Source organism: Anarhichas minor, unplaced genomic scaffold (genome assembly GCF_050575085.1).
Source record: "Anarhichas minor isolate MPS153535 unplaced genomic scaffold, ASM5057508v1 ptg000051l, whole genome shotgun sequence".
Taxonomy (NCBI): Eukaryota; Metazoa; Chordata; class Actinopteri; order Perciformes; family Anarhichadidae; genus Anarhichas; species Anarhichas minor.
The window spans coordinates 4654741-4682704 of NW_027466497.1; the positions used below are offsets into that span (position 1 = coordinate 4654741).

Consider the following 27964-nt stretch of genomic DNA (forward strand, 5'->3'; position numbering starts at 1 on the left):
ATTATCTTTGTGTTTTTACATGAAATATCAAGGTTTAATTCACGAGATGTCAATTTTGAAGTAGTGATGATCGATTGCCTGTGTTACTGATGGTAGAAACACTATGAAATAATAAATATCTATATACGTATGTAAGAACTGAAATTTGTGTCTTTTCTTTGTTTGTGTACTTTACTGTATTCTACTTGTAATATGTTACTAAATACATTTTACCGTTAAAGGGACAGTTCACCCCAAAATCAAAAATACACGTAAAACTGTGTTTTATGACAGATAGTTGTGTTGTGGAATATTTCTTATGACTAGTCGGGAGAAGAAAGTGAAGGTTTTCAATCAATGTAAAATAAACAGTTTTGATGAACGATCAAAGTTTGTAAAGTCAATTTATTTGCTTGCAAGCAAAGAGAACAGTCTCACAGACACATTGCAGTCATCTGTAAGAGTGGTCTGCCTAAACAGTCACAATGCATGGACATTTATGCTCAGACAGCTTCCTGTTATCTGCTTAGCTAACAAGAATACACAAAGGAGAAGAAAGAAAAGGCAGGTCATCCTTCGAGCCTTAGTATACTTCATTTAAGACAACATGAAGGCGCTTCATCTCCTGTTTGCAGATCCCTTTGTTCACAGTTTACCTTACAATAAACCGTTTAAACACACAGCAGATGCTTCCTTTGAAGCCACTGTGACATTGTTAAAATGACTATTGCAGAGACAGAATAGACATTTATTACCCTCACACATCATATATGCATGCAAAGGTTTACGCCTTTACAACTTCAGATAAGTTTATGACATTAAAAGCATGTACATAATGTATGTGTAATGGTTACGTCATAAAGGAAGTAAAAGTATTTCAGACAAAGGATCTCTGTTAGTCAAGGCCTCTCTGTGTCTCCGTCTTACGAAGAAAGAAACAGTGTACAAGATAACAGATAACAAGACACCTGGATACCAAACTAATTAAAATCATCTACTGAAACTACAGTTTGGTGTCTGCACTTTTAGGACTTACATTCTTTAAACCTTCACATGAGACTATGACATATTTTCCCATTACAGTTGTTTGGGAAGGACATGTTAAAGAATGTATTTTTTCTTTGTATGATTTGTTTGAGAAATATTTGAATGAGAGAATATGATAGATTGGCCTGATGGAAGGGGCCTCAGATTTTAAAAGAGCCTCAGTCTCATTCAAGCAGAGAAAACGCTACATTATGTGAGAAAAGAATCTACTTCAGGTTAATCATTCTAAACGCATCAGCTGTGTTTTAAATGACTTTATTTTTTCTCCTACCTGTCCAGATATCCAATTGATTTAGAGAAATCCAGCTACTTTCCCACTGAAACAGGCTGGTGATCGAAGAAGACTGTGCCATTGAAAATCATGTGTGATACCAACTGATAAGGAGGAAGAACCGTTAGGGTTGTGGGTCTTTAGCATCTGCAACAAGACAGTGTGAAGGCTCCACAACGGAGTTTATGACATTAAAAGCATGTACATAATGTATGTGTAATGGTTAACCTAAAAGCGCGACACAGATATACAAGGACAGTTCGATTTAATTAATAGATAGGCAGGCACAGTCAGAACAGGCAGATATGGAATAGTAACAAGGGTAATGCTGGAGATCTTGGCAGTGACACACAAGACAATCTGGAAGGGATCAAGTGCAAGTGAACGGGCCTAATGAGGGACTAATGAGGGAATGGGCTGCAGGTGAGATGGGCGTGGAAGACCAGGTGAGGGGAATGAGGGATGACATGGTGCGAGTGAGAGGACCTGAAATGACAGGAGAGTTAGAAAAACAGGCAGACAGGATGAAAACAATCTAAGATGAAGTGGAATTTGTGACAGTACGTAATTGGTTGGTTTTGTATAGAAGGCCTATTTTTCCCAGCCGTAACAACATGTGGTTTATATTGTTTTCCCCAAGTGAGTCTGTGTCATCAGATGGTTTCTATCTTCAAATGCTTTTTTTCTTTTTAATAATGATTTATACAAATTTAAAAAATGATTTAAAAAAATAGGATCAGTGTGGCACACTAAAATAATGTTGATCCAACACTGAAAACCAAGTTATTTAAATTCAAAGTGTAATTCCTTCAACATCAATTCAGCTTCAAGCAGTGTGGATTTAGCAAAGTTGGGGCATTAAGCATCGTCTTTGTGGAGGTCAGCATAGTTGGCATTCAGCTGTAGGTGTGGGGATGACTCATGAGGATAGTGCTAGGTGAGTTGTTTGACAGGTGGTGCTTGTTGAGCAACCACATTGTTCTTTAAATGCAGTTGCGATCAGGAGGTGACAACAAAATACTTCAGGGGGAGAGCTGCTTGCCAAAACCAGGAAGGTTCTAAAGGAGATAAAATACATTATGAACAAACAAAAGACAATGAATTGAAAAACCATAGTGATCATAACGACAGATGTCTGGCTTGACTAAGTAGATTATTCAGTCTTTTACAGCCACTTGCTAGTGGCATGCCTCTCGTGATGGCATGTCGCTCCACCACTTTAGTCCAGAGTGAAGTATCTCAACAACTATTGAAAGGCTTTCCATACAGTTTTGTACAGACAGCCATGATTCTGAAGAATGATTCCCACTGACTTTGTTGATCTCCTGACTCGTCAGTCGTCAGTGTACAGTACAGCATGTATAAAAATGCCAGCGCTCGAGTTAAAATGAAACGGTATGAATTGCTCGAAATTTAAGATGGAATTTCAATGGTATCATACAGTATTTCATAATAACTGTAACATACAGTCCGTCACTCGCATGTAAATTAACAGTCAATCCTTTCTGTGAAGTGGTGGAAATACGCTTCTCTATACAAGTGCAGTGAATCACGATCCATCTACATCGTACTGCCTGTTGTAAACGGGACGATTATCAAACTGAAGAGGGGACCACAAATCACCGACGTTTGTCTAAGACGATGAACAGGTTAGTGTGTGTTATCCCAGGAGCAACATTAAAACCAGATCAAACTCATTTTAGTGTTGAAGGTTTGTCCATTGTGGTCCATTGTCTTAGCTTAATTTCTTCACCTAACGTAATCAGCTTATCACACAGGCAAGTCTGTTAATTTAAACTGTGTGGTATTGTTGTATTAGCTTTTTGCAAAGACTTGCACTGATGTGTGCCGTTGGAAAAGTACTGGCATACCACTCCAGGGATAGGTACCTACCGCTGAACAACGGTAGCATACCACTCCAGGGATAGGTACCTACCGCTGAACAACGGTAGCATACCACTCCAGGGATAGGTACCTACCGCTGAACAACGGTAGCATACCACTCCAGGGATAGGTACCTACCGCTGAACAACAGTAGCATACCACTCCAGGGATAGGTACCTACCGCTGAACAACAGTAGCATACCACTCCAGGGATAGGTACCTACCGCTGAACAACAGTAGCATACCACTCCAGGGATAGGTACCTACCACTGAACAACAGTAGCATACCATTCCAGGGATAGGTACCTACCGCTGAACAACAGTAGCATACCACTCCAGGGATAGGTACCTACCGCTGAACAACAGTAGCATACACTGTTGGGATCTGATTATGTGCTTGGCTCAGCACATGGTGAAGCACCATGTGTCCTGAGACACGGCAATCAGAGTCTTGATTGGTTGAGCAAAACTCAGCGCTGCTCTCATTGGACGAGGCCAGGGATGCCGAGGCGGGACTTCTGGTTTCACGACCGGATGCCACCAGCTTACAAAACCACTGTGCGAACCTGAACGCACCGCTGTTCCCTCTGACCTCCATCAGGGTAAGGAAGCACACAACGTTACTGTTTAAAAAAGAAATCCTAGGCCAGTCTTCAATTCGCGGGAAGAATACCAAAAGACTGTTTTATTTTGTTTTTGTTTCGCATCCTGAAAAAGGGGAAGCGAACAATTTGCCTGCAGAAGTGAAGATAACAGATTCTTCAACGAAAGAGAAGGAAACTTCTCTTTCCAATCAAATCGGCTTTGTGCCGGTTGTAAGGACGAGAATTCCCTTAACGAGCCGAAGAAATTCTCTGCCACAGAGAGAGTTTATCGCGCAGCACGGAGCTCGTGATCCTGAGCTCGACCGAGGAACTCAGGAGGACCGTCGGCCACTAAAAGGACCATTAAGAAGTCATCTCACCGTAAGGATTACTTAGGGTGTCTGGGCTTAGTTAGGTCATTGTGTGTCATTATCTTGTTTGTATTTTGCTTAAGTTACTGTGTATTTTTATAACGTGGTGTTGTGTATGCTCAATAATCGCCGAGATTAACGACCGAGATCTTTAATGTTGTGTAGAAATTACTGTGTATTTCATACTGCTGCAATCGTGTTTTGAGATAGTTCAGTCACCGCGTGGTAGCTTGTTGTCTCATCGGTTGAAAGGTCAGAACCGCGGCTGGGCATTTCATTGTTTATAGCTGGATATGTGGCCTGTTGCTCGTACTCAACACCTTCACTTTTCACTCTGAATATGGAATAGTACCTTGACTATTGACATTATGAGTGAATACTAACTATGAGACTTAGTTTATAGTTTGGTTATTGGTCCCTGTTCTCAGGGTAGTGCCCCGTTATTATTAATAATTGTTAATAATTTTACTGATATTAATAATTCTATTGATGTCAATTTAGTTTTTCATATTTGCTGATAACTCAAACACGCTCATTGTCATTCCCAACACTACTCTAGGGATAGGTACATACCGCTGAACAACAGTAGCATACCATCGGCCACTTTTCGATCTCGGCGCTACTGGTCTGAGGTTATCCTCATGGGTTCAGTTAAGCCGGTCATTAAAGATTTCATGATTTTATTTGTTTTCTTCTTAACATACAGTACATTGTGAGTTTTGTGATGTAATACAAATGTCCCTTTATTATTTGTCTTGAGAACATGTATTCAATTGCAACAATTATGTATTGAATGTCTATTGTTATTCTTTTATTTGTTGGGAATTAAATGCAAAAGTATTGGGTTGTATTACTCTTTGTAAATAAACGGTAACATTCTGGCATATACCGTCAAATCACCGTAAAACCCAGTTATCCTACTATTACACACAGTAATCCATTTTACCGTAAAAGTAAAAAGCTTCACTGTAAAAAGACAGTAAATTACTGGCGTCCCTGCTGCCAGCACGTTACCATTATTTTACGGTGAAATTGTTTAGAGTGATAATGGGGGGCTAAGTTGTGTTCAAAGTAGAAGGAAATCTAAAAACACAAAAGTGCTTGAGGAACTACTGCCTTCAAGGTGTTTAAATATCATCAACCCTTCCTTTTCCTGTATGCAGACTGCATAATATTCTCTTATTACTCTTGCTTTGATGGAGTATGCACCTGTATCCAGTTAAAGTTATTGAACGGTGGAAATGTGTTTTTATTTTAGCCTAAACCATGATATCCCCCTAACCAAGTCATAAAACAGATACTTTTTTGTATACATGGAAGTTTACCCTTGCTTAATCAAAGTGTCTCTTCCTTTAATATTCTATTTGCCAGAAATTTAGGAGTACAATTTTCATTCAGATTGAAGACACTCAAGATGGCGCCGCGGATGGCTGCCTCGGTGTGTTGGTGCACATTGTTTTGTGTTGTTTTTATTGTAAATTCTGTTTTCTGCTGTGATACCTGGAGCTCTTTCACCACAGATGAGCTCATAAACATCAGGGAAACAACACCAGCGGACTTACTTCCGGGTGGAGGAATCTGTTTTTATTGGAACAGTGGCTGGTGTAACGACGTGACAGTGATTCTACAGCACTGTTCTCTTGATCTGGAATCTTTCACCATTAACTGTAAACCCTTCTACTCTGGCACCACCTTCAAATAACGATTGTTTAAATTAGCAAAGAGTGGAAATAAAGCCAGTGACAGCTCTCGTACGATCACTCCATGTCCTCATTATCAGTCCTGATGTTAGTTCCGTTAGTTCCTTTGTGTAGGAACTAACGGAAATATGGCCGATTTCACCTCACATGAAAACAATGTAGATAAATAGCACACAGGTAAGTGGAAAAATATCTATTGTTGATTTTGGGATGAACTGTCCCTTTAACAGTGAAATGTATAGCAACAAGTAACATATTACAATCAGGAAAATGCTCCAAAACCCAAAGAATATGAAAAAAACTTCAGTTATTACATCAGTTAAATACATTTTATAAGGTCCAGTATACTTCACCATTACCCCAACGTGTTTTAGTCTACTTCAGTTATTAGAATATTTTGTCACAATCATGAAGACACTTCTACAGGTGGCTATATCATCTAAATAGTAGACATGTATATAGATATTTATTATTTCATAGTGTTTCTACTGTCAGTAACACAGGCAAGCGATCATCACTACTTCAAAATTGACATCTCGTGAATTAAACCTTGATATTTCATGTAAAAACACAAAGATAATTGGTTGTTTAAACCTTGGAAAAACTAGCTTCATGTATTTTTACTTCTAAGAACCTTCCAAAGACCATTTTTCGTTAAAACATTATAACACAGTGAAAAGATGTGAAAGGATCAGTAACTATACATGTAGTGTTAGTTCCCTCTCCATTAGATCATGGATGATTTATCACTCACATTTTTAATCTTTTAACGTGTGCAGTAAAGAACATTGTTTGTTTAAACTTTGGAAAAATTGTAACTTCATGTTACGAACCTCCCAAAGGCCATTTTTTTGTTCAGACATTTTAACACAGTGAAAGATTTTGTACATTTTTCCAGAAACAATTGATGCTCTGTGCATTGGTACATGCTCCCTTTTGAATTTCAATTCAAACTTTTAATCTTGGAAAGGTTTAACGTGTGCAGCAGGGGAGTTAGTCTGAGAAGAGATGTTTCTTGAAGGCTTCTTAGTCTTGTTTTGCTTTGTAAGTTATTCACTATCAAGGCTTGAATGCATTAAATGCTGTGAGAAAGATCACCAGCCCGTGTAAAACTTGAGTATTTGATGCTTCGCTAGCTCCACGATCATTTTATACTCTTCACCTCCAGGATGTGGTCCAGTTTTTAAGTTTTTGTTCATGAGTTTTGTCCAGTAATGACTCCAGTTTCCATCACTGTCTGCTCCAAAACCAAACACATGGACCTGGACAAACAAAGGCAAGCAATTTTAGGAACAGATAATGTGGTAAAAGCATTAATAAATCTCACTAAATTACATGTTAATATGTGCTTTTTCCTTCATCGCCATTAGCATCAACTTGACAATCATTAGTGTGTCATGACATTCACTCAATTAAAAAAATAAACCTACCTCGTCACAAATATGCAGGGCAAGAACCACAGTCATGAAGCCAGTGGATGGATAAAAGCCCTTCTTTTGCAGCCACACGTCATGAACGTACCTCATGAACGCTGGGTTAAGGATCATCACCTGTTATGAAATCTGAATTAGTCTTTAAATGTATTTTATGAACCATTACCTTTGGAGCCAATAAGGTTTATCGATGAATGCATTAAAAAATAACACTCACCAAATCCTTGTTGAACTTAAAGTTTGATTTTCTTGGTACATGTTGAAAAAAGCATGAAATGTCAAACTCAACATCAAATGATTGTTTTTTTCTCAGTAAAATGATTCTGACAGAAAAGTAAAAAAGTTTTATTTCACATAGAACTCTGGAGACTTTTAAAATAAATTCCAGAAAGGACACTGCTTGTTTGCCTTGCCTACATGAGTGTTTGCATTTTTTGTAAATTATGCTGCAGGAATTTCCATGCATGAATATTAATATTTATAGTTGTTTTAGCAACTGACGGTCAGTTGTCACAGACACATGTGGTGCCTTTAATCCTGTAAGTACAGCCCTTCAGGGAGAATACTCTGCTGAAGTGGAATTTCACACTTATTACCACAAATGTGGTGGTGGGAATGCAGAGGGATATACTAGCTTAGTAGCATTCATTGAAATGATTCTGCTGCCATGTTTGTAGTTGGTGTTCTCATTTAGAGAGGAAGTCCAAATCCTATGCAAAGCCTCCACAGCAGCTCCAGACTGATATTACTCAATTGACCTCAGATCAGAATAGGAACGATCAAATTTGATTGACTAGTATTACCTTTGCCAGCACAGTCCTGCTCTGCAACCTAACAACGTAATAGGATACAGCCCAACGAGAGGGTGAACTAGTTCTAAGAACAGTATGCTGTAGTAGTACTTTGTTTAATTTGTCAGTTCACCACCAGGTCTGAGCTGAAGTCCACCTGCTGCATAATAATAAAATGCAATAAAAAGGTCAAGGGGCTGAGGGATGAAACCACGGCCACTTCATCAGGACAAAACTCAAGACGCAGCGTCGACAAATATGACAAAGTTGATGACAGCCAGCTACAGTATAGCTTGGAAAATTGTGATATGGCATGTGGCACTGAATGTGATGGATTTACTGTTCATCAGACCACAAACGAAACACAAATGCAGTCCGTCCACCTCACTCCCTACCGCTGGGTGACTTCACCAGGATTGAACGCCAGCTTCAGAGGACGGGCCGTAGCAACTCGACCTGAACTGAAATAAAAAAACATGACTCACCTTCCAGAAGGTCCTGTGCTGAAGACATTTGTTACCCAGTCAAGATCCTTTATCTTAAATGGAAACAGCACAAGACGAGTGGTGTTATCTAAATCCGCAGCACTCTCTGGATACATGACACGATGAGTTGTTTTGTTCCCAACATCTGCTTCATAGCCTTTGGTTTGACCTCTGTTAATTCTAAATAGTACAAATATATTTCATATGTCACTGTCTTTGTCAGGAAAAACAAGGGGGTTTGGGACATTGAGGAACGTTAATGTTTGTCTAGAATCTTTTACCTTATGACAACGTCCTGGAAATCTATTAGAGGTCCGTAGTGTGATTTCATCAAATTACCAGAATTCCCCACCACAGCACAAGTCCTGCAGCGGTTAGGGCTGGATGCTTCAACATGAGCACTGGCTGGGACCAACTGAAAAAGCCTTTCCACTGTTTCTCTGTAGGCACTCAAGATTTGCCCTCGACCCTGTAGGCTCTGTCAGGAACACCAAACATTACTTACAGTTACACCGCATGAATTGTACCAAATAAACAAATTGTCAGTCGCTGTCACCACAGTGATTGTAAGCCAGAAGTTATTTGTATATATTTGTTTGTATTGTGAAATGCATGAATCTTGTATTTTCTGTTAATGAATTAAGTTCAGGGATTTGCCTCGGAAGAAAATCAAGATTGATGTGATTTAATATTTCTTACAGGAGGATCATGCGGTTGATCGTGTGTGTGTGCTTGCATCCGTGAGGTAATGACAGAGTGATTGCATGAGTGAGTGTGCACCTCCATATCCGTCCAAAGCTTATCTCTCGTTGTGTTGCATCAAACTGCATATTATTTTGTGTGCCCAGTTATGGCTGCATGCTCAGGGTCATTTTGTTGTCTTTTTACACTGACATTGTCTGCCTGCTGACTCCTCAATCACTACTAATAAGTGGTCCCGGGCCTGTAAGGACCACACGGGATAACACAGCTGAGTGCATCCCCGACCCTTCCTTTTGTCTTAATAATTTGTAGTTATTTAAAGGGACAGTACACCCCAAAATTTGAAATACATATTTTTCCTCTTACCTGTAGTGCTGTCTATCAATCTAGATTGTTTTGGTGTGAGTTGCCTTGTTCTGGCCTTCATACGTCGCTGTTTGTTTTTGAGTTTTTAGAGCCCATTGGTGGCTAGGGCCCTGGACCACCTTGTGCATGCTGGCTCACTGGAATGGCTGTGACATAATCCTGTGTTTATTGTGCTACGCCATGTCAAAATGACTGCTGTGAAAAGGGCCGATACAGTTTTGGTTGTTGCAGACACAGCTGTTAAAGATCTGCACTCCACTGAATGCATCTTACTGGTTGATAGTTAATTGGATATTATAGCATTGCTCACTGCACATGTATAGAAAGAGTAGGAAAAATGAGAGTTAAAGTATAAGACGACAGCGAGTATTGTAATTGCTCAGTGGAATCTGCTGGAGGATTGATCGGAATCAAAATAAGATTAATTTATTTGATTTAATTACATGTAAACAAGGGATTTGACTCTGATGAAGGGAACCCAGGAAGAGTCCTGTTGATAGTTTACCACTGGATAAAGAAGTCGGCGTATGGATACGAGTCAGACATCTTTCTACTGCTCACATTGAGAGAAGTGGTCTAACTAAGACCAGACTGAGAACTGAAGTTTAGCTAATACAGTGATGGCGACTGTTGAAAGTGATTGTATTTCACTTTCTGATCCTGATTTGAACTGCAGGTTGAGAGACTGTTATTTTGCAAGGTCACAACTTACCTTCCACCAGTTGAAATTGTCCTCTGAGAGATTGTAGTTTACTGACAAAAATGGTTCATCAAATTTGCTGAAACGCTGCTCAAACAACGAATCACCTTCAGATAAACATCGGTCACAAGCACAGGGTCTTTTAGCCAGAAGTGTGAAGTATGATAAGATGTCTGCTCTCCAAAACAGTCCGATGCCCGTCACACCCAGCAGGAAAATGAGAATGCTCCCTTTTAACTTCATCTTGGATGTGTGACGCTGAATGGGAAGCTGCTCCAATCTGTAGACAAGGCATGTGGTGAAATACACAAGAGAAAGTAGTCAGTGGTGGAATGTAACTTTATACTTCTACTCCACTTCCTCAGGAAATATTGTACTTTCTACTCCAGCAACCTTCAGAGGATTTTGTTTTGTGCGTTCGGCATTTTGTGCGGCCGCTGCGAGCGCTTCAAGTTGAAAATCTCAGAACTTTTCAGAAAATTGCTGGTGACGTCATTGTACTAAATGGAGGAGAAGCTTGTTTTGGCCGTTTTCTGTCAATCTTGAACTTTATTTTTTGGACAGACACCATCATAACAAAGCCCATTTAGGAGCAGATCGGCCGGGCGGACACTGACTGTTGCTGCTGAGTGTTGTGCTCTTAATACCGTACGCCTTGTGTTGCCTTGTTCTAACGTTACGTCAGTCAGATCGGTGCAATGGCCGAAACAAGTGAGAAAGGTTGAAACCATCTGTAACGAGTGGGTCATGATACGTAAAGCAAACACTGATGTAGTGGTAATCGGTGCGGCTGCTTTAACAAGGTCAAACCAGAAACAACATGGCTTGCCATTGATACTGGCAGCAGTTTCAGGTACAGCGGTGTGCAGGAAGTAGTTGCTACCATGGATCCAAGATCAAGCGACACACTCCCTGTCCACCATGCATTCACAGGATGTGACACCGTTTTCTGCCTTCACTGGTAGAGGAAAGAAAACTGAATGGGATACTTGGAAAGTGTTTACGGAGGTGACCGGTGCATTTGAAGAGCTGTTCTGCTGTTCACACCAAACACAAAGCTTTTGCTGCGATTTAATTACAATAAATGGATAAATAGGATGCCAAAATAACTACACACTGATGATGTTAGGTCTAACCGCAAGAAGACAAGCAAAGAAGTTTTAAAATTATGTTTTCTTAATGGAGCTCGATTCGATCGGGGGCTTTGTTAACATTGTAGCTGCTCAGTCAACACTACACTTTACTACAGCGAGTATAAACTAAGCTTAAATGCGCCAAGGCAGCGCTCAAGTGCACTGCCCTGTGTTACTGCTCAGGAAATGGCAAGATCTGGATATGAAAAGTATGGTTTAAACTGAATCAGAGGAGAGTTAATAGGAAAATTCCCAATATCTGTAAGTTCCACATTTGTACATTTGACTTATTTAGCATTTAGCAAGTGTAACTTTAAGCTTATTTATGAATGAATGTACCTTGCACCATCTTTGTACAGTATTTGAATGTAAAAAGTGTGAATATTGAATGTTAACATTAGCTTATCCTTTTTATAATCGCCTGTAATTGGAATTCAACATTGTTCGAGGTCAATGACACCTCTATGTCTTCAGATGTCCAATCAGAAATGCCTCCACATCACGAGTAGCACGAGTAGGTAAAGTTAGAAAGATATTAAAAGATCGAACTTCGAACTTCCCGGTTCAATAAATCGTTATCGAAACGTTGCTAAAATACAAACGATACCTCCCTGTTTCGTTAATGATTTATTGAACCGGGAAGTCCGGATCTTTTAATATCTTTCTAACTTTACATAACCGAACACTGGCTGTATAACAACATTATGAACACCATAGAAGGGTTAAATAAATGATCTGAGGTCTCATTTATAAAACAGTGAGTGGGATCCACACTACGTGTTTGCGTCCGTTCAAAGGAGGAAATGCACGTATGTCAAAAACATATTCAGACTTATAAAACCTTGTCTACGCGCAATTTCTTTTTTTATAAATCCCAAATCAACCTGTAAATGTGCGCAGCTTGTTCAGCCTCACATCCCGCCCTCTCCCTCACTCCCAATTCGTCCATTTACGCAGTCTGAACAGTGCCCGAGTATCTATCGTGCAACTTAACACATGACGAGTGTCAACATAGTATTTATGTTTACAGCAATCAGACTGATTGCTTCCAAAATGATCGCGACAATCGGTGGTATCCACCACTCATTTAACAAAAGGAGGTTTGATAGGTGAACATAATTTATTTATTGATGTTTTCTTATGGCATTATGATCAGGACTGATATGGAGCGATCGTAAGAGAAAGTAACTGGTTACGTGAAATTAAATGTGGAAGAGGCATCATACGTGTAATGACAACTCATAACTGTTATACATCAGATCGGTGATTACCTCTTTCACCACTGTGTACATTCATGAATGAGGGAAATTTGCATAAACTGTCCTACTGGTTGTTTGAACATATAATATTCAAAAGAAAATAAGACCATTTGGCAGTGGAGAGCTCAATCCCTAAACTTAATTTATACAAAAGAAATATCACCATATGTATTATTCCTCTGAGGATTGATTTATCAAATAAAAACATTAACTTTATTGTTGTTCATAACACAAATTATAAGGAGAATGATTCAGTCATTATTATTATAAATAGTATTATAATTATTATTGCCATCATCATCAGTTAAAAAGTATTAATGTTTTAGTTTTCTCTTACCTCATCAGAGAGTAAATCCACTTCTAGTTATCTGGAGAAAAAAGTCGGACTAAAATTCCAGTAAGAACTTCTCTGAGGAGTGGCGTTTCGTTGGGGTGTGTTCAGGGTCATATTGGTCTGCATTTGTGTCATGATCAGAAGGAGTTTCTGTTATTTAACAGTTATATAGAAGTGCCCATTGTGCAAATGTAAAGAGGTTAAAAACACAAAAGAGAAGGGAAGAGTGAGTAAAGCAGAAGTACTTATTGACTCAGCAGGGATAATGAATTGCGGATCTTCAGGAAAATACATGAAAGATGTACAGAAATGCCCGAGAGCCTTTGCCGCCTGGATTTAGTGTTTTCATTTTCACAAATTAAGATATTTCTAGTATAAATGAATGCAGAAAAAATCTCCCCAGAATGAAGGAAAGTTTGAGTTTTTACGCTCAAATGTCACGGGGGAGATGCCTCTGACATTTAATTTCACTTCATGTCACATGTCACTTTGCACCTAAATACTATCCTTATCACAAACAGTCAAAGAAGCAGTGTTACTTGTGCTTGTTTTATCACACTTCCTTTTGTAATCAGAGTGGTGGATGTTTGTGGCAATTTATCATGTTGTACTTTTTAGATGTAACTTGTATCGCTTAACTTTGAACATTGTGTGCATGCAGACATTGAAAAGCAAAACTCGCCATCAAACCAATGTATCTTATGTCTGTGTTATGCATCCTATGTCTGTAATATGCTGTAACCGCAACCTGATGGTTCTGGGAGCTCACAAACTAGCTCTAAGTTGTTCAGTCTGCACCAGGTCCGATGGTCAATCTCCCACCTGTAGGCAGATTCATCCCAGGCCAGATGAGTCTAATGAGGGTGGTGTCATCAGCAAACCTCAGGAGCTTGACGGACAGGTGACTGGAGGTGCAGCTGTTGGTATACAGGAAGAGCAGAGGGGGAAAGAACGCAGCCTTGGGGGGAACCGGTACTGATGGTCCGAGACTTCATAACCACAGAGGTCAGGGCGAAGGGCCTGTAGTGGTTAAGTCCTGTGATCCTTGGTTTTTGGGGGACGAGGATGATGGTGGAGGCCTTGAAGCAGGCTGGTGCGTGGCATGTCTCCAGGGAGGTTGTTGAAAATGTCTGAACACCCGAGAAAGCTGATCAGCACAATGCTTCAGAGTGGCGGAAGAGACAGATTCTAAGTCGTTGTGGTGGGGCATGGGGTCTGGACTGTCCCATTGTCTTTCAAAGCAACAGTAAAACTCGTTCAGCTCGTTTGTCTGGCGGAGGTCTATCATGGAGTTGTGGGCTTGCAGTTTGTTATCTGAGATCACTCCAGACAGAAGGCGAGGCAAGTTTATTTGTATAGCACATTTCAACTAATTCAAAGTGCAGAAGCAGAATAACTTGCTGAGTGACCCCCCCAGTGTTGCAGTTTCTTAGAGTACTGCCGTTTAGCGTCTCTCACAGCCTTGCTAAACCTGTAAATTGACCCTTCAAACATGTCCTCGGGCCCACTCCTACATGCCTGTTCCTTTTGTAACCTTAGCTGTCTGAGCTTAGCTGTGAAGCAGGGTTTGTCATTGTTAAAACTCACCCTGGTCACAGCCACTGTGTACTTGTCCAAACAATTGGGAAAGCAATGTATTATGATATAACCATCATTTCTGGGGGACAGGGTTTCACTGTCATTTTTGAAGAAAATCTGTTATTGTTTTGTACTTCAAAAAAAATGTTTGTCAGAAATTGCAGTTTGAAGGACGCATCTTCAGTTTCTACAATAAACCAATGGAGAACTTGTTTCAGATGTTCCCACACAGTCTTAATTTGACACAATCCAGCCCTGACCGTTGCAGAACTTGTGGGGGGGAATTCTGGTAATTTGAATTAAGGACCTTTCATAGATTTTCATATTGTTCTAAGGTACAGTGAATCATCAGCTCCAGTATTCAGTGAAATGCAGTTTGAATGCTAATATTGAAAATATGGGCGAAATCCGCTTACACCAGAGTTTTTTTTTTATGTAGATGTACAAAAGTTATATTCTCTGCACCATTTAGAATCAACTGTGGCCGTACCAAAGGCTATGAAAAAGGTGTTCGAACCAAAACACATCGTGTCATGTATCCAACCAGTGCTAGTAATTTGGTAAATGGCACTAATCTTTTGCTGTTTCCATTCAAGATAAATGATTCACGAATCAAGTTCTTTACTTCAAGGTATGTGGGAAATATGACATTTAAACAAAGAAAATGATCTGTTTGTTCCCGAGATAACATTTGTAAAAGGCATTCATGATTTTGATCCAAGCAACCTTGAGGAAGTTGGGTGTAAAAAAAATGGGATTATCGAGTGAAGGTGGGGGGTCAATACAGTGAGCAATGGCATCTCCAGTACTATCCATGCAGCAGTCCAAAACATCACATAGTGCCTAAATAAGACTGAATAAAAGGCGTGGTCAACGCCTTGTATTGGACAGAAGAAAATTGTTGTCTTGGGTTTAGGGCTGAGCAATGTATAGCATACATTCAATTAATGTGATTTTTGTTTTTACATGATGTGTAAAATGTCTACAATGTTAAATTAAGTTATTACAAGATGCACAAGAATGGTTATTTTAGGTCCTGCCTTCAGCAAACAGTGTGCTGTATCACTAGGGATAGGTACCTACCGCTGAACAACTGTAGCACCACTATAGGTACCTACCGCTGAACAACTGTAGCACCACTATAGGTACCTACCGCTGAACAACTTTAGCATACCATTGTTGGGATAGGTACCTACTTCTAAACAACAGTAGCATGTCAAACATTCTTAATTTGGCCTTTTGAAAAATGAGCAGTGTGCCTTTAAACTTGACATGGGTCTCTTTCTGTGAGCCTTACAATACATTGTCTGAGTTTGTTTTGGCATTAAAACACGCCGTGTTATTTCACATGCTTTTATTCAATCATTGTATTGTGAGTATTCGACATTGCAGTGTTGCTACTTCTGCTTAGGTATGGGATCTTTGATCACACTGGCACCCATAGGCTTTGAATGAACAGGCTTGAGAGCATAGGTCTGTCTGCCACTGTCCTTCGGGCATTCAGATCCTTTATTCAACATCCAAATTTCACAGGTCATCTCTGAAATAAAACATGCTTTATGACAAAGATTCCCAGCCCCGGTGCCACAGACCACAGTTAAGCCTGTGGACACACGGCATCAGACAATGAAACAGTGCGGTTTGGCAAAAAAAAAGGAGGTCGGGTGAAAGCTCACAAAGCCTTTAGTATTTAAAGAGCATGGAGCAGGACTGATTGCAAGACAGTACACGTGTATTCATGTTGTTGTATGTAAATGTATCTATTTCCCTTTGAATAACAATTTTTGTCCGAAGATGATTTTTCCTTAAAAGTGCAGTCGTACCTCATTAAAAATACTCTGGAATCTACAGAATGAACATTTAATTCGTTTCACATCAAAAGTTCTTCTTACCTGTGTGTCAGGTCAAGTAGCCACGTCGCTTGATTTTCAGTTGAATGCTGGACCATGACTGGTTTCCAGACTAGTTGTTGATGTGATGTCATCAAGTCACATCTTAAACTTAAGGTGAGGACTGAGACATTTCCCCTCTGTAGCCGATTCATTTGAAAACAGTGAAGGTTAAACATTCAAGTAAAACATTTTTTTTTCTCCCCGGAGGCCTTCAGGATTACAAGTGGATCCCTTTGCAGTTTAAGTAAATGGGGACGATACCTTGAACCAGACTTTTAGTTTGACATGTTACACGTATTCGTATTGAACACGTTAAGCACGGCCTCCATTACGTGTCGCATTCACCCTTTAAATAATCACGGCCATGCCTATACTTTTTCTAATCACACACGCACACACATTCCTCATTAAAACTAATAAGTAAATATATACTTGCTAGTAACCAAACCCACTCATCCAGTATTTTTGTAATTTCACACAGGACCAACGACGATGTGTGTGGCTGCCAGTGTTTGTTTTGTATCCAAGGAACAATGAGGAGATGGGGGACTTAACTTTGGCGATGATGTCACTCCCTTCCACGAGGAGTCTGTGTCCTGTTTGCTGTGTTTCAGGATGTTGAAACGCAGCAGACGAGCCACACCTGATCCTGGTGTGGTAACGGACATAAAGACTCCTCTTCTTTGACTGAAACGGCTGCTTATTTGTTTGTTTAGTTTTTGTATTTCTTAAATGAACGTGTATTTATTACTTTTACTCTTGTCTTATCTCCCTTTATGTTGCAGCCTTTGAGCTGGGTTGTAACATATGGAGGGGGGGGGGGGGGGGCTTGTCGGGGATGGCAGTGAGTTGAATGAAGTGCTGCTGATCAAATAGAAGCACAAGTCTGACATCTAGTGGTGAGTCTATAGTATGTGCTGCACTTAGACTGTTGAAAATCAAATCTCAAGCTTGTTAATGTCAGTTGTTAACTTAATGATGCAGAAAGTGAATAAATAATTCATATTATATAAGAAAATACATATGTAAACATTTGTTTTGAGTCCAAAAAGATATATATATATATATATACATAGACACCTTTTTTGCTTGTAAATGTAAATAAATCATACTTTTACCATTTCAAACCCATCTGATGCTTTATCATAACACCGTGAGGTTTTTCAAAATTTTTAGCGAAACATTTTACGAATCGATTAATAATTGTCGGTTGGACTATAGCACTTCAAAAGTCCGAAAGATAAAAATATGTTGAGATTTTAAGTTGATATGTTCAGTTTTATTAATTTCAACATACTTACATTCGTGCAAAACATGAAATGTTAAATTTGCTTTTACAAAATCTCTTAAAGCTGTACACAACTTAAATACATTACATATTAAGTCACTGAACAATCTCATTCAAGAGTAAGATACTGAAGCTTACAAGCCTTTGTCTTCTTTGTCGCAGCAGCACGTGTGATGCCACAAATGATGGTAAAAATAAACTCACTAACCTACCTACTCCTGCTGATAAATGGATGAATCCAGAAATGAGACCGTTGGGCCCTAGCCGGGCCTCTATTTTTAGAACTGTGTTTAAGAGGTCAATTTGAAAGCTGGAACAGGAAGTCTGATGGAGATGAACTGCAGCTCATTCAACTATGTATGATCTCTTATCTTTTACCCCTATGCTGCTCTCTACTTGTAGTGGTAACCGGCACCATTATTAAGATATTAAACTGTGTTTCCATATCTTCCACACATCTTATTTTAGGTGACTTTATGTCCAACCACTTGTATTACATTGAAAGAACAAACACCATAACATCCCATCATTAAGCTGGCTTGCACAGTTTTCATGTCAACAGCATCACACCCTGTCAAGCAGCAAGGAAACAAGATGACTACACATTTACATTCATTTGTTCATTATTATTAAGCTATTCATTAGGGCTGCAACTAATGATTATTATTAATTACATTACTAAAGTCAATGAATCGTTTAGCATATGAAATGTCAACCTAAAACAAGTTCTCAAAGCCCAACGATGATGTCTCAAAACCCATAAGGTTTCAATTTAAAAAAATAACACAATAAGTGAGAGGTCGTGACGAACAAATGATTCGTAATGTTACTAAAACGCGCATACATTTTAGTTGTTTATTGACTTAACCGTTGATGTATGACCTTGATGTGGAGGCCCTTCGCTCAGCTCGCTTTGTGTCCGTGTCACTTCCAGCCAGTTCAAGTAAACAACCTTCTCTCAGCCTCTGCTGCAACTGATTACAGCTGAGTGTAGGATGTTTACATGAACTGAGTCTGAACAACTGATATTGAGGATTTAGGTATAGATGTTATGGTTCAAACGCGACCTACTGGGCCTAGTTACAAACTAGTAATACAACCTTCACAGACAATTACATCTGGATTTTAAAGCAGCAGGTCTGGTAAATGGACACAGCACATTCAGCTAGCGCTTCCATTTCTGTGGCGCTGGAGGCAGTCAGCAGCAGCAAACATCGGACTGAAAGCTCTGCAGATAGACAGCTTCCAGTCGGGGATGTTTACAGCCCCAAACTACCTTCCTCAGTCAAAGACGACAATGTGCACAGCCAGAGACAAAGTCACAATGGTTACAAGTAACGGAAGATCTAGACAGCAGGGACATGAGTTAACAGTTGAGGGCCTTCCCTCATCTTTTCTAAGATATCCCTATGAGGTATGCTGAAAATACAAACTGTGTGGGCTTCTAGCCGCAGGTTTAGCAAACAGTATGGAAAATGGCCATCTGATCCTGATGACACACTGACTGCCACTGCAGATGATGTCCGTAGTGAATCCAGACTCCAGCGTCAAAGGCATTATTGTCTTGAATTGTCCTAAAACAAATGCAGAGGAGGAGAAGTTAGCCTGACCTCATTCCCATTACACGGTGCAAGTATTAACTGGGTAAACATACTGATGCTGAGGACGACTTTCAATGACATCGCACAAAGACATTCAACTGCAAGCTCGCTGCCAAGTATCTACTAAGTCTAATGATTCATGAGCAACTACCATGTGTTTCTATGAATTATGAGTCAACAAAACAAAACAGAAAAAAACAAACTGTTTATCTGGACTTAGTCCTCTGCTCTGCAAAGATTACCAAGCTAGCTTGCTATGGCAAGAGCTTGGTGCATGGGCTAACGATGGCATTTGCTAACACTACGGTTAGGTAAATAGTTATTCGACAGAGTGTTTGCGGTATAACGGTAACGTCACTGTAATGTCAGTGAAGTTACACAGCTGGGAAACAAGTCACTGTTGCAAGGCCAGCTTGCTGTGTCCTATCCTGACTGACTGCAACACTGGGGGAAAAAAGCTAACTTTTATATAGCAATGTAGCCTTAAGTAACACGCGCCAATTACATTAAGTTCATTTGTTTCGCTAGCGAACCGCTTAAAGTAACTTTTGTCTTTAACAGGCAGCCTGCCAAAGCAAACAGTGTAATGTGGTTAGCACTAGCTCCTGTTAGCTAACGACCTAGGCTAGGCTAGGCTAGCTCGCTCGCTCACATAGCTGTAGCTACCGTTAGCTTGTCTGTGACCCTAACCTTCTGCTGGCTGACGTTTTCCTTACCGGCAGAAACGGTTACTCCAACACCACCGTTGAGGTCGACGTCCACTGTAGTGAATTAGTTTGAAGTTTGAGTTGTTTTGTTGCTGATATTCTGACGGTTCCGTGCCGCCTGTTAAGTTTCCTTCCGTTTTCATTCACTTGTCTTTATTTTGACCTTTGGTTACTCGACACCAACATTGACGTCATCGTCATGGCAACAGAGCCCCGCCCACCGAGAGCCTGGACCGTGGATGTCGGAATATAACCTTGTAACGTGGTGGACACTTGACATTCAGCCATTTTTAATACAGTGGTTTTTACAGCTGTATAAAAGTTGAATGCTTAGCAGAGGGCAATTGCATCTACCACATTCCCTTTAGCCTCTGGTTAAAGGGAAGCAACCGGTTGACTGATAAACAGTGGTTTGTATACTGCGACCCTTCAGTCTAAATATAAGTAGAAATGGAACAATGACAACAAGTTTCAAGAACGTTTGGTATTCAAATGTCTTTTAAGTAGAAGTCAAAGTATATCAAAATATTTGCAATAATGTTTAGTTAGTTAATTTAAACTTTGCACTACTGTTTGGTTAGTTAATTTAAACTTTGCACTACTGTTTGGTTAGTTAATTTAACTTTCACCAAGACAAGTTAAAATGAACTCACAGTTGAAGTTAACTCATATTGTTAAGTTAGGTCCTCAGCTGTTTTTTTTATTAATAAATGGAAATTAATAAATGGCACTGTTGATCACCAATTACATATCTCATTTATGAATTGGAATATATAAATAAGTGCTAGTAACAGTTCTTAAATTATTGTGATTCGTTATGTGACACAGGAAACAGCTCAAGTATACTCAGAGTAGGTACACAGTGATACGTACAGTATGTTGCTGGCCTCGGCTCTGCTTTAGCTTCCACAGTCCACTGTCTGGTTCAATCGGTGCTTCAGGGAAAGGTTCAGTCCAACACAGTTATGTGCTCTGTCAATAACCAGCTGGCGATCACTAAAAATTAACATCACTGTGACGTGGCACCTGGGTGAAATTTGACAAACACCTTGCTTTGAGCATTTGCCAGCTAATGTGCCCCTGCTCAGGGCTGTGTGCTTATCCACCCCTGTGTTAAATGATGACAAGTATGTTGATGTATTTAATAAGAAGTGCACTCATTAGCCCAATACAGGTCCTCATCTTGATGCATCAGAGTGGACAGTTTGACTCTCTTCTTCTTTGCGTATTTCTTTGTAAACACACTGCATTACTTTCACAATAGGGGCCAATATTCTGAGCTTCAGTTGTAACATCGATGGAACATGCAGGGGTTCAGTGCCTTGCTCTAGGTAGGACATATTGACAAAAGGTAGAGACTGAGGGCTAAGTAGGGGAATTCAACCTTTTGATATTATCAGAGAAATAAGCAAACCAGCAAGCCTTTATATATGTTGCAGTTTTTGTAAACTGCTTTGTTCGGTATCCTCCACATGAGGTCAGGCTGGATCCGTCTACTCGCCATCTCCCCTTTACTCAGCCGAGTCAAGTTAACTGTGAACTTGTGATGGATTACAGGACATTTATTCACTATTTAATATATTCAGTGCACATGAATGTGTTGCGAGATAACTCAGATTTCCCGTTTTTTTTCTCTTTTCTTTTGAGTCTGAAATGTAAAGCAAGATCAACAAATGCAAATTTCAAAAATTCTCTCTGAATGTATAATAATACCAATATTCATTAGGTTTCAAAAAAGCTGTGCAGCGCTCAGCGTGTAACACTGCTGAAGATTTCTTAATAATTCATATAACATATCCCAGTTATTTCTTATGAAAGGACCGAGCGAAGAAAATCCATCTATAACCTAAACAGGAAAATTGATTCCCTTGTCATTCTGTGTGGTCTGAAATTGCCCAGAGCTATTATAAGAGAGACTGATTTTCTCTGTGCAGTGGAGTGGAACAGTCTCTCCTTTTTGTGAGATGTGAACAGATTCATAAGCAACAGCATTGTTAAAGAGGTATATATATATTATAAATAAAATGACATATATTGTAACATTTAAAAAGAATGTTTGAAAATAGATTTAGGAATAAAAGATTGACTGACTTATTGAAGAGAATGTGCTTTTAGCCAAAACAAGGGGTTTAGAATACAACAGCAAAGAAAAAAGGAGAACAATGCTCAGCAAAAGTATATTAATAATTATATAGAAAATGTAATACCAACCGAAGACATTTGCTCTCTTGTATTTTGCTCGATCACAATGAAACACATTTAATTATTGTGAGAAAACCAGAACCATAGATTTCACCCAGGACCTTGATATTGTCAGAAAATATGAAATAAGTTATGTCGGGCGATTTCAGCAACACATGTTCCTTTTGTGAACAACAATAAATACAGTAATTTCAAAGTTCCCGTGTAACGTGTATCTGGATGGTTTTACTGGGGAGGCTGAAATGACTGACTGTTTGAGTGTGTTTCACTGACAGGCTTGAACACTTGTTTGTGGTGGCGACTGCTCGCTCCCTTCAGCTCAAATTCACCATACTTCACCTCACTGCCCCATATGGATTTTTGGGGTTCTGGGTATTATTGATGTTACAATCAAACTGTGTAATATAACTGAAAGATCTAAGGTTATAGACATTGGTTTTAGAAAGTTTTGTGGTGGACAAGTTGGGAAGTTTGTTTGCTGTAGCTCAGAACACATTGCAGGTTGTGCATTCAGTGGGCATTTTCTTCTCTGTGGGCAAATCTGTCTATAGCGTAGCAAACAATATTGTGATGGGTGGGCCTTGCACATAACCGGGTGGCACTATAGGATAACTTAAATATAAGCCCTCAGTTTTCTGCTGTTAATTCATATTGTAAGAGCCATTTTGTTAGTTTTGTTTTATGCAACCTCCCACCACTTGGGGGCGTAGTGCCGGTGTGAATTACGGCACAAGTTATTATAATTGGTGGGGTCATTGGATACAGGTGTTGCTGAACAGAGGGGAGCAAACAGTTTTTGACCGTACAACAGTTAATGAAGATAAAAGTTATGACCTCAGGTCGTGTCGGTGTCTCCCCTCTGTTCTCTCTGTCAGTGTGTGTGTGTGTGTATATGGCATGGGCGCGGCTTCAATCATCCGGCACCTGGGCTCATCTCCACACCTGCCAACAATCAGACCATCATCACAGACATCTCAAATACCCCAGCTTCCTTCAGTCTCATCGCCAGATTGTTTCTTCAGCTCAGTGGTAGCTACAGCCTCGGCCCCTCTCAGTTTTACCTCGTCTCACCAGTTAGTTCGCTTTGTTTTCCCAATCTGCAACTAACTTGTGTTTTTCTTGTGCTCCAAGATTCCTGTGCCACGTCGCCGCCCAGCCGCCGCCACTCACACCGCCTCACCTTCCTACCTGCATGTTCCACCGGCTCCACGAACAAACTAAATAAAACCTTTTATTTCACCTACCCCGGTGTCTGCGCATGGGTCCAGAACAACTGACCGTAACAGATCCAGCAGGAAGAGTCTCACTGACCAACACCATTCAAACCCCAGACAGTGAGATCGTCAGTTATAAAGAGCCGACTCTGAACAGAAAAATGAGGCATGGAGATAAATTCAAGCAGACGAAGATCAATCCAAAGTTGGAAATATCCATTTTTGGTGGACTTCTCAATTGACAAAATTGCTTTTTTTTAACCTGGTTTATTTTAAATTGTTGTTTTTTCTTAATCTTAATAACGACTTTTTGAAAACAAAAAAGCTTCTGCAAGGACCAAACCTGACAAGCTCTTTATTAGGAGTTTTGTCACGGTTCAGGCAGGAACCTGTAGCAATCATGGCTGTGCAATCAATGTTCCATCAAGTAAAAGTTGCAGAAGAACATTCAGACTTTTTCGAAACAAACATTTCAGCAACCGTGGTGACTTTTTTGAGAAGCAACGGTCACTACAAAAAGCTTTTATTGTATGCAAATGAATTATAACAGTTACACTGAGCTGAACAGAGACATTTCATTTTGTAACAAGTTTGAAAATAGACATGCTGAAACAGCAAGGCATGCAGGCAATGTTAGTTCTAAACAAAGTACATGTTAAACAGAAACACCAGAATGGCACTGGTCAAAACTGGGAACACCAAGAGCATAGTCACACTAGCATTTAATATGTCGGCGCCATTTAAATTCATTCCAATGGATTCAACAAAGTGCTGCACAGTCCAAAATAGAGGAAGTAATCATAGCTCATTATCCACTTTTATTTACCCTCCTGTGTGGGAGTACAGTCACTAAGGAGACAAACATTTATTTTTATTAATTTTACTGTGCAACTCTCTGTTAACTCACGTACAGCTTATCAGAGGAATCCTCAACTCTGAAACCTGAGAATGCTCATTTTCTACGTGGTGCAGCCTGTTAAAAAAAATCGAACTAAAGCTGTGTTCTTGATTGAATACATGGGGAGTTTGTGGACTGTTTTGCCTTTCCACAAGTTTAATTATTATCAATTTTCTAAGGACTTTGTTTTAATTCACAAGACCCAATACATGATTAATCCAGCTAACAATTCCTGGCTTTTATGAGTTCCAGGCTTTTCTTACTTTTATTCAGTAATATTACGTTTTTGCTCTTCTTGGCTTTAAGTTGATGTCCAGTTGACATACATAATTACAGTGGTGTATAGTAACGAAGTAGAAATACTTCGTTACTGTACTTAAGTCGTTTTTGTGGATATCTGTACTTTACTATTTCTGTTGACTTTTACTTCATTACATTTTGCAAAGAACACTGATACTTTTACTCCGATACATTTCCCCTGAAACCTTCGTTACTCGCTACAAAATCAAATCTATCTTTAGAAAAAAAATGAATCATGAGACCAACGTCGGGGACTGTGGTGGAACAGACTGCAAGCAAGCAGGTTTGGCGAATTAGTGGTCCTAGCTTGCAAGTTAAATCATTGGTTAATCACGTTAATGCACAATTGCAAACAAGTGCTCTCAAAGCCGCAGTGTTTTGATTCCCAGTGATGCCCAGGATGCTATAGCTAGCGAGCGACTACATTTGTTGAATTCCACTCTACGATGACTGATTTCATGATGGAAGCAGAAATGGAAGCACCTGCTACTCCCGCAACAAACGACGGTGGTGACGAAGACCAACACCCGTGGATCGCTAGCGAGTTAGTGAGCTGAGGAAGTGTTGACAGTTGTGAGATTTTGTTGATTTGAGTCATCTTAGCTATAATCATTGCAGCACTAGTTGGCTAACTTAACGTTAGCTAGCCACCACACCATAGGATTGACAGGAGCCGCGAGAGCGCAGCATTAGGGTTAGCATTAGGGTTAGCATTAGGGTAATCCTTCCCAGCTATGCGCAAGCTGTGTGTGAAGCTGAACACACCTCTACCTGCCTCAGCGGCCTGTGAAAGGCTATTTAGCATCGCAGGACTAGTCTTCAGCCCAAGAAGAGCGAGACTGAATTCTCGCAATTTTGAAAACCAACTTCTTTTGAAGATGAACAGGACATGTTTCAGTTTCAAGTAATGACTGGGTTGCTGCTTTAGTATTGATCATGTTTTGATACTTGAGTCATTTTGTGGATGATCAGATGGAGTTATGATGGTAGCAGTCGCCCAATTGCAGATTCAGCTTGAGCAAAACCTTTGCCTATTGTGTTCAAATCAGGCCCATAGGAGTTTACAAGGCAGGTGTCCTTTCTCAAAACAGTGACCTGATGCATCAAGTGGATATGTTTTGCTGAACTCAATATTATGCATTTGCCCTCTACATCCTCTAGTCGGAATGAGCATACTTATAAAGCACTGTTATAACTCCTTCATAGTGTCATATTGCTTTTCGGAGAATTATGATGATAAGTTCATAGTAGATGCAAAAGTATACTTATGTACAATATATTATGTTGAACATTGTTGCTCCTGGATGGATCACAGCAGGATCCAATTAATTAGCCAACCCAATTATTTTCAACACAGCTCCATGTCCTTGGTCATGGTGCCACAGCACTTAAAAGAATAAACTTCATAATTCTGACCCTTTGCTTTTTTATTAACAGCATTTACTTGTACTTTCACTTTTGATACTTAAGTACAATAAATATCAGATACTTTAAGACTTTTACTCAAGTAGTATTCTAATAGGTGACTTTTACTGGAGTCATTTTCCAGTAAGGTATCTTTACTTTTACTCAAGTATGGCTTTTGGATACTTTATATACCACTGCATAATTATAGGTTTACATAATTTAGTAGAATGCACTAGGGATACAGTGGGCCTTGTGCTGGATTGTTTTGTATCCACAATTTGTTTTAATTTTGTTAGTACCCATTGATGTCTGAGAATGTGTTCTTATTTCTGGGTGGTCTTACCAAGTTTAGAACATTGCATCTAGTTTTCACCAGGGTTGAAAATTATTTGAAATGGGATGTTGCAATTTCCTTTCACCCACTCGAAAATTTCAACTGGAAAGCCACCTGAAATCGGATTTCCAACTCGGAATAAGGTCGGATGAACCCCACCAACCCTAACCTCAAAATCCAAGATGGTTGCTACAATGATTGCCATGGTAATCTATTGAGTAGTTGGCAGACTTTGGATTTTGGCAGGTGGACAAAAAAGTTAATATCCAACCCTGTTCTCACAGTCCACACATTTTCCAACGCAAGGAGCCTTTTTTAAATTTGAGGAACATAAAAAACATCATATGACATTTTGATTTTTATATCATTTAGAGTAATTATAATGATTGGATTACTTTATAACCCTTCCCTTGGATTACATGCATTCAGCTTCTGAAAGCTTGGCATATCCTCTTAGATACTCCATCCATGCTTCACGCAGAGAACACGTTTTTAGAGATTGCACAGATACGGATGAATGGCTGCCTTCGCTGTATTGTCGATTTCCTGTAACTCCAGTACGGACACTCTGAAAAATCACATGTTTGTTTATTTAAAAGTACCTGGATTTTACTGCCGCTGTCTTTTGCTGGTGGCACTTCTCCAATTCTTGGACATGTGCCCAGAGTATTTGCACACAGCACGACACCTGCCCTTATACGGTTTTAAAGGGGTGTTGTGTGCTAACAATATGCCACATGCCTCCAATTTATTTCATGCAGCACACCTGGGTAAGAGCAGATTTAGAGGTTAGGAATGTTTGATGCATCGGGAGTTAACCTTTTCACATTTTTAAAGAGAAAATATAAGAGAAATTTAAGAGAATGTTGCTGCAGGAGGCCCATTGTGTTTTTGCATGTTGCCACACAGCAATGACCCTGATAATACTGAGTCTGAAAATAAGGTGCTTGTCATTGGAAACAGGAGCACCCACGCAGACGTATAGAAAGCCAGGACATTCTTGGCATTCTGTGAGGGAACAATGCTGATCGCTCAGGCACTGTGCTGCGCTGCGTCTAATATCTGTTAAACACTACTGTGTATATATAGTGGAAACACTGTTGTGTTCATCCTAAAGTCAGAGTTACCTCAGCAACAACGCTGACATTTACATTCTGTCCTACACCATAATGGTTGACTGTCATCCTGCAGTGCTGAACAGCGTGCAATTTTTCAGGCCACAGTGTTGAACAACACAAACTCCACAATCACACATCGGAGCTCTTTATACAATGGGCAATTATAACCGATACATTTGATTGGATAACACACATAGGCTACCAGCCGTGATGTTCATCCCCGGAGCGTTGTGTCCCCTTCACTCTCCTTTAAAGAATGTGGGTTACTTGGGGGCTGGGTGTGGAGTGGGGGTGGTAGAGGAAATATTCAGAGAACGGAGAGCGGCAGTATATTTTCACTCCCATTGCAACCATTAAAAAAAAAACCGCTCACAGGCCTTGTGATC

At 39.8% G+C, this 27964-nt stretch overlaps 1 protein-coding gene and 1 long non-coding RNA gene across 2 annotated transcripts; both read right to left on the reverse strand.

Annotated features, from left to right (window-relative positions):
• Positions 1-6803: 6803 nt before the first annotated feature.
• LOC142931350 (CMP-N-acetylneuraminate-beta-galactosamide-alpha-2,3-sialyltransferase 1-like) lies at positions 6804-10608 on the reverse strand. The gene is made up of 6 exons (XM_076075240.1): positions 10326-10608; positions 8827-9023; positions 8546-8725; positions 7487-7517; positions 7267-7386; positions 6804-7098 (listed from the first exon to the last, which is right to left on the reverse strand). The coding sequence occupies exons 1-6, from the start codon at positions 10554-10556 to the stop codon at positions 6931-6933; spliced, it is 927 nt and encodes a 308-aa protein (XP_075931355.1). The 5' UTR covers positions 10557-10608; the 3' UTR covers positions 6804-6930.
• Positions 10609-17766: 7158 nt separating this feature from the next.
• LOC142931364 (uncharacterized) lies at positions 17767-20525 on the reverse strand. Its single transcript, XR_012947334.1, has 2 exons — positions 20115-20525; positions 17767-19371 (listed from the first exon to the last, which is right to left on the reverse strand). It is a non-coding gene; the product is annotated as an uncharacterized LOC142931364 (long non-coding RNA).
• Positions 20526-27964: the final 7439 nt, after the last annotated feature.

Bases quoted from the DNA above. Each gene is read 5' to 3' on its own strand.
- LOC142931350 (XM_076075240.1), bottom strand. From the start codon at position 10,556: ATGAAGTTAAAAGGGAGCATTCTCATTTTCCTGCTGGGTGTGACGGGC. The intron at 7,387-7,486 runs GTGAGTGTTATT...ATTTCATAACAG, and splicing joins TTAAGTTCAACAAGGATTTG to GTGATGATCCTTAACCCAGC. The intron at 7,099-7,266 runs GTAGGTTTATTT...TTGTTTGTCCAG, and splicing joins CCCTGCATATTTGTGACGAG to GTCCATGTGTTTGGTTTTGG.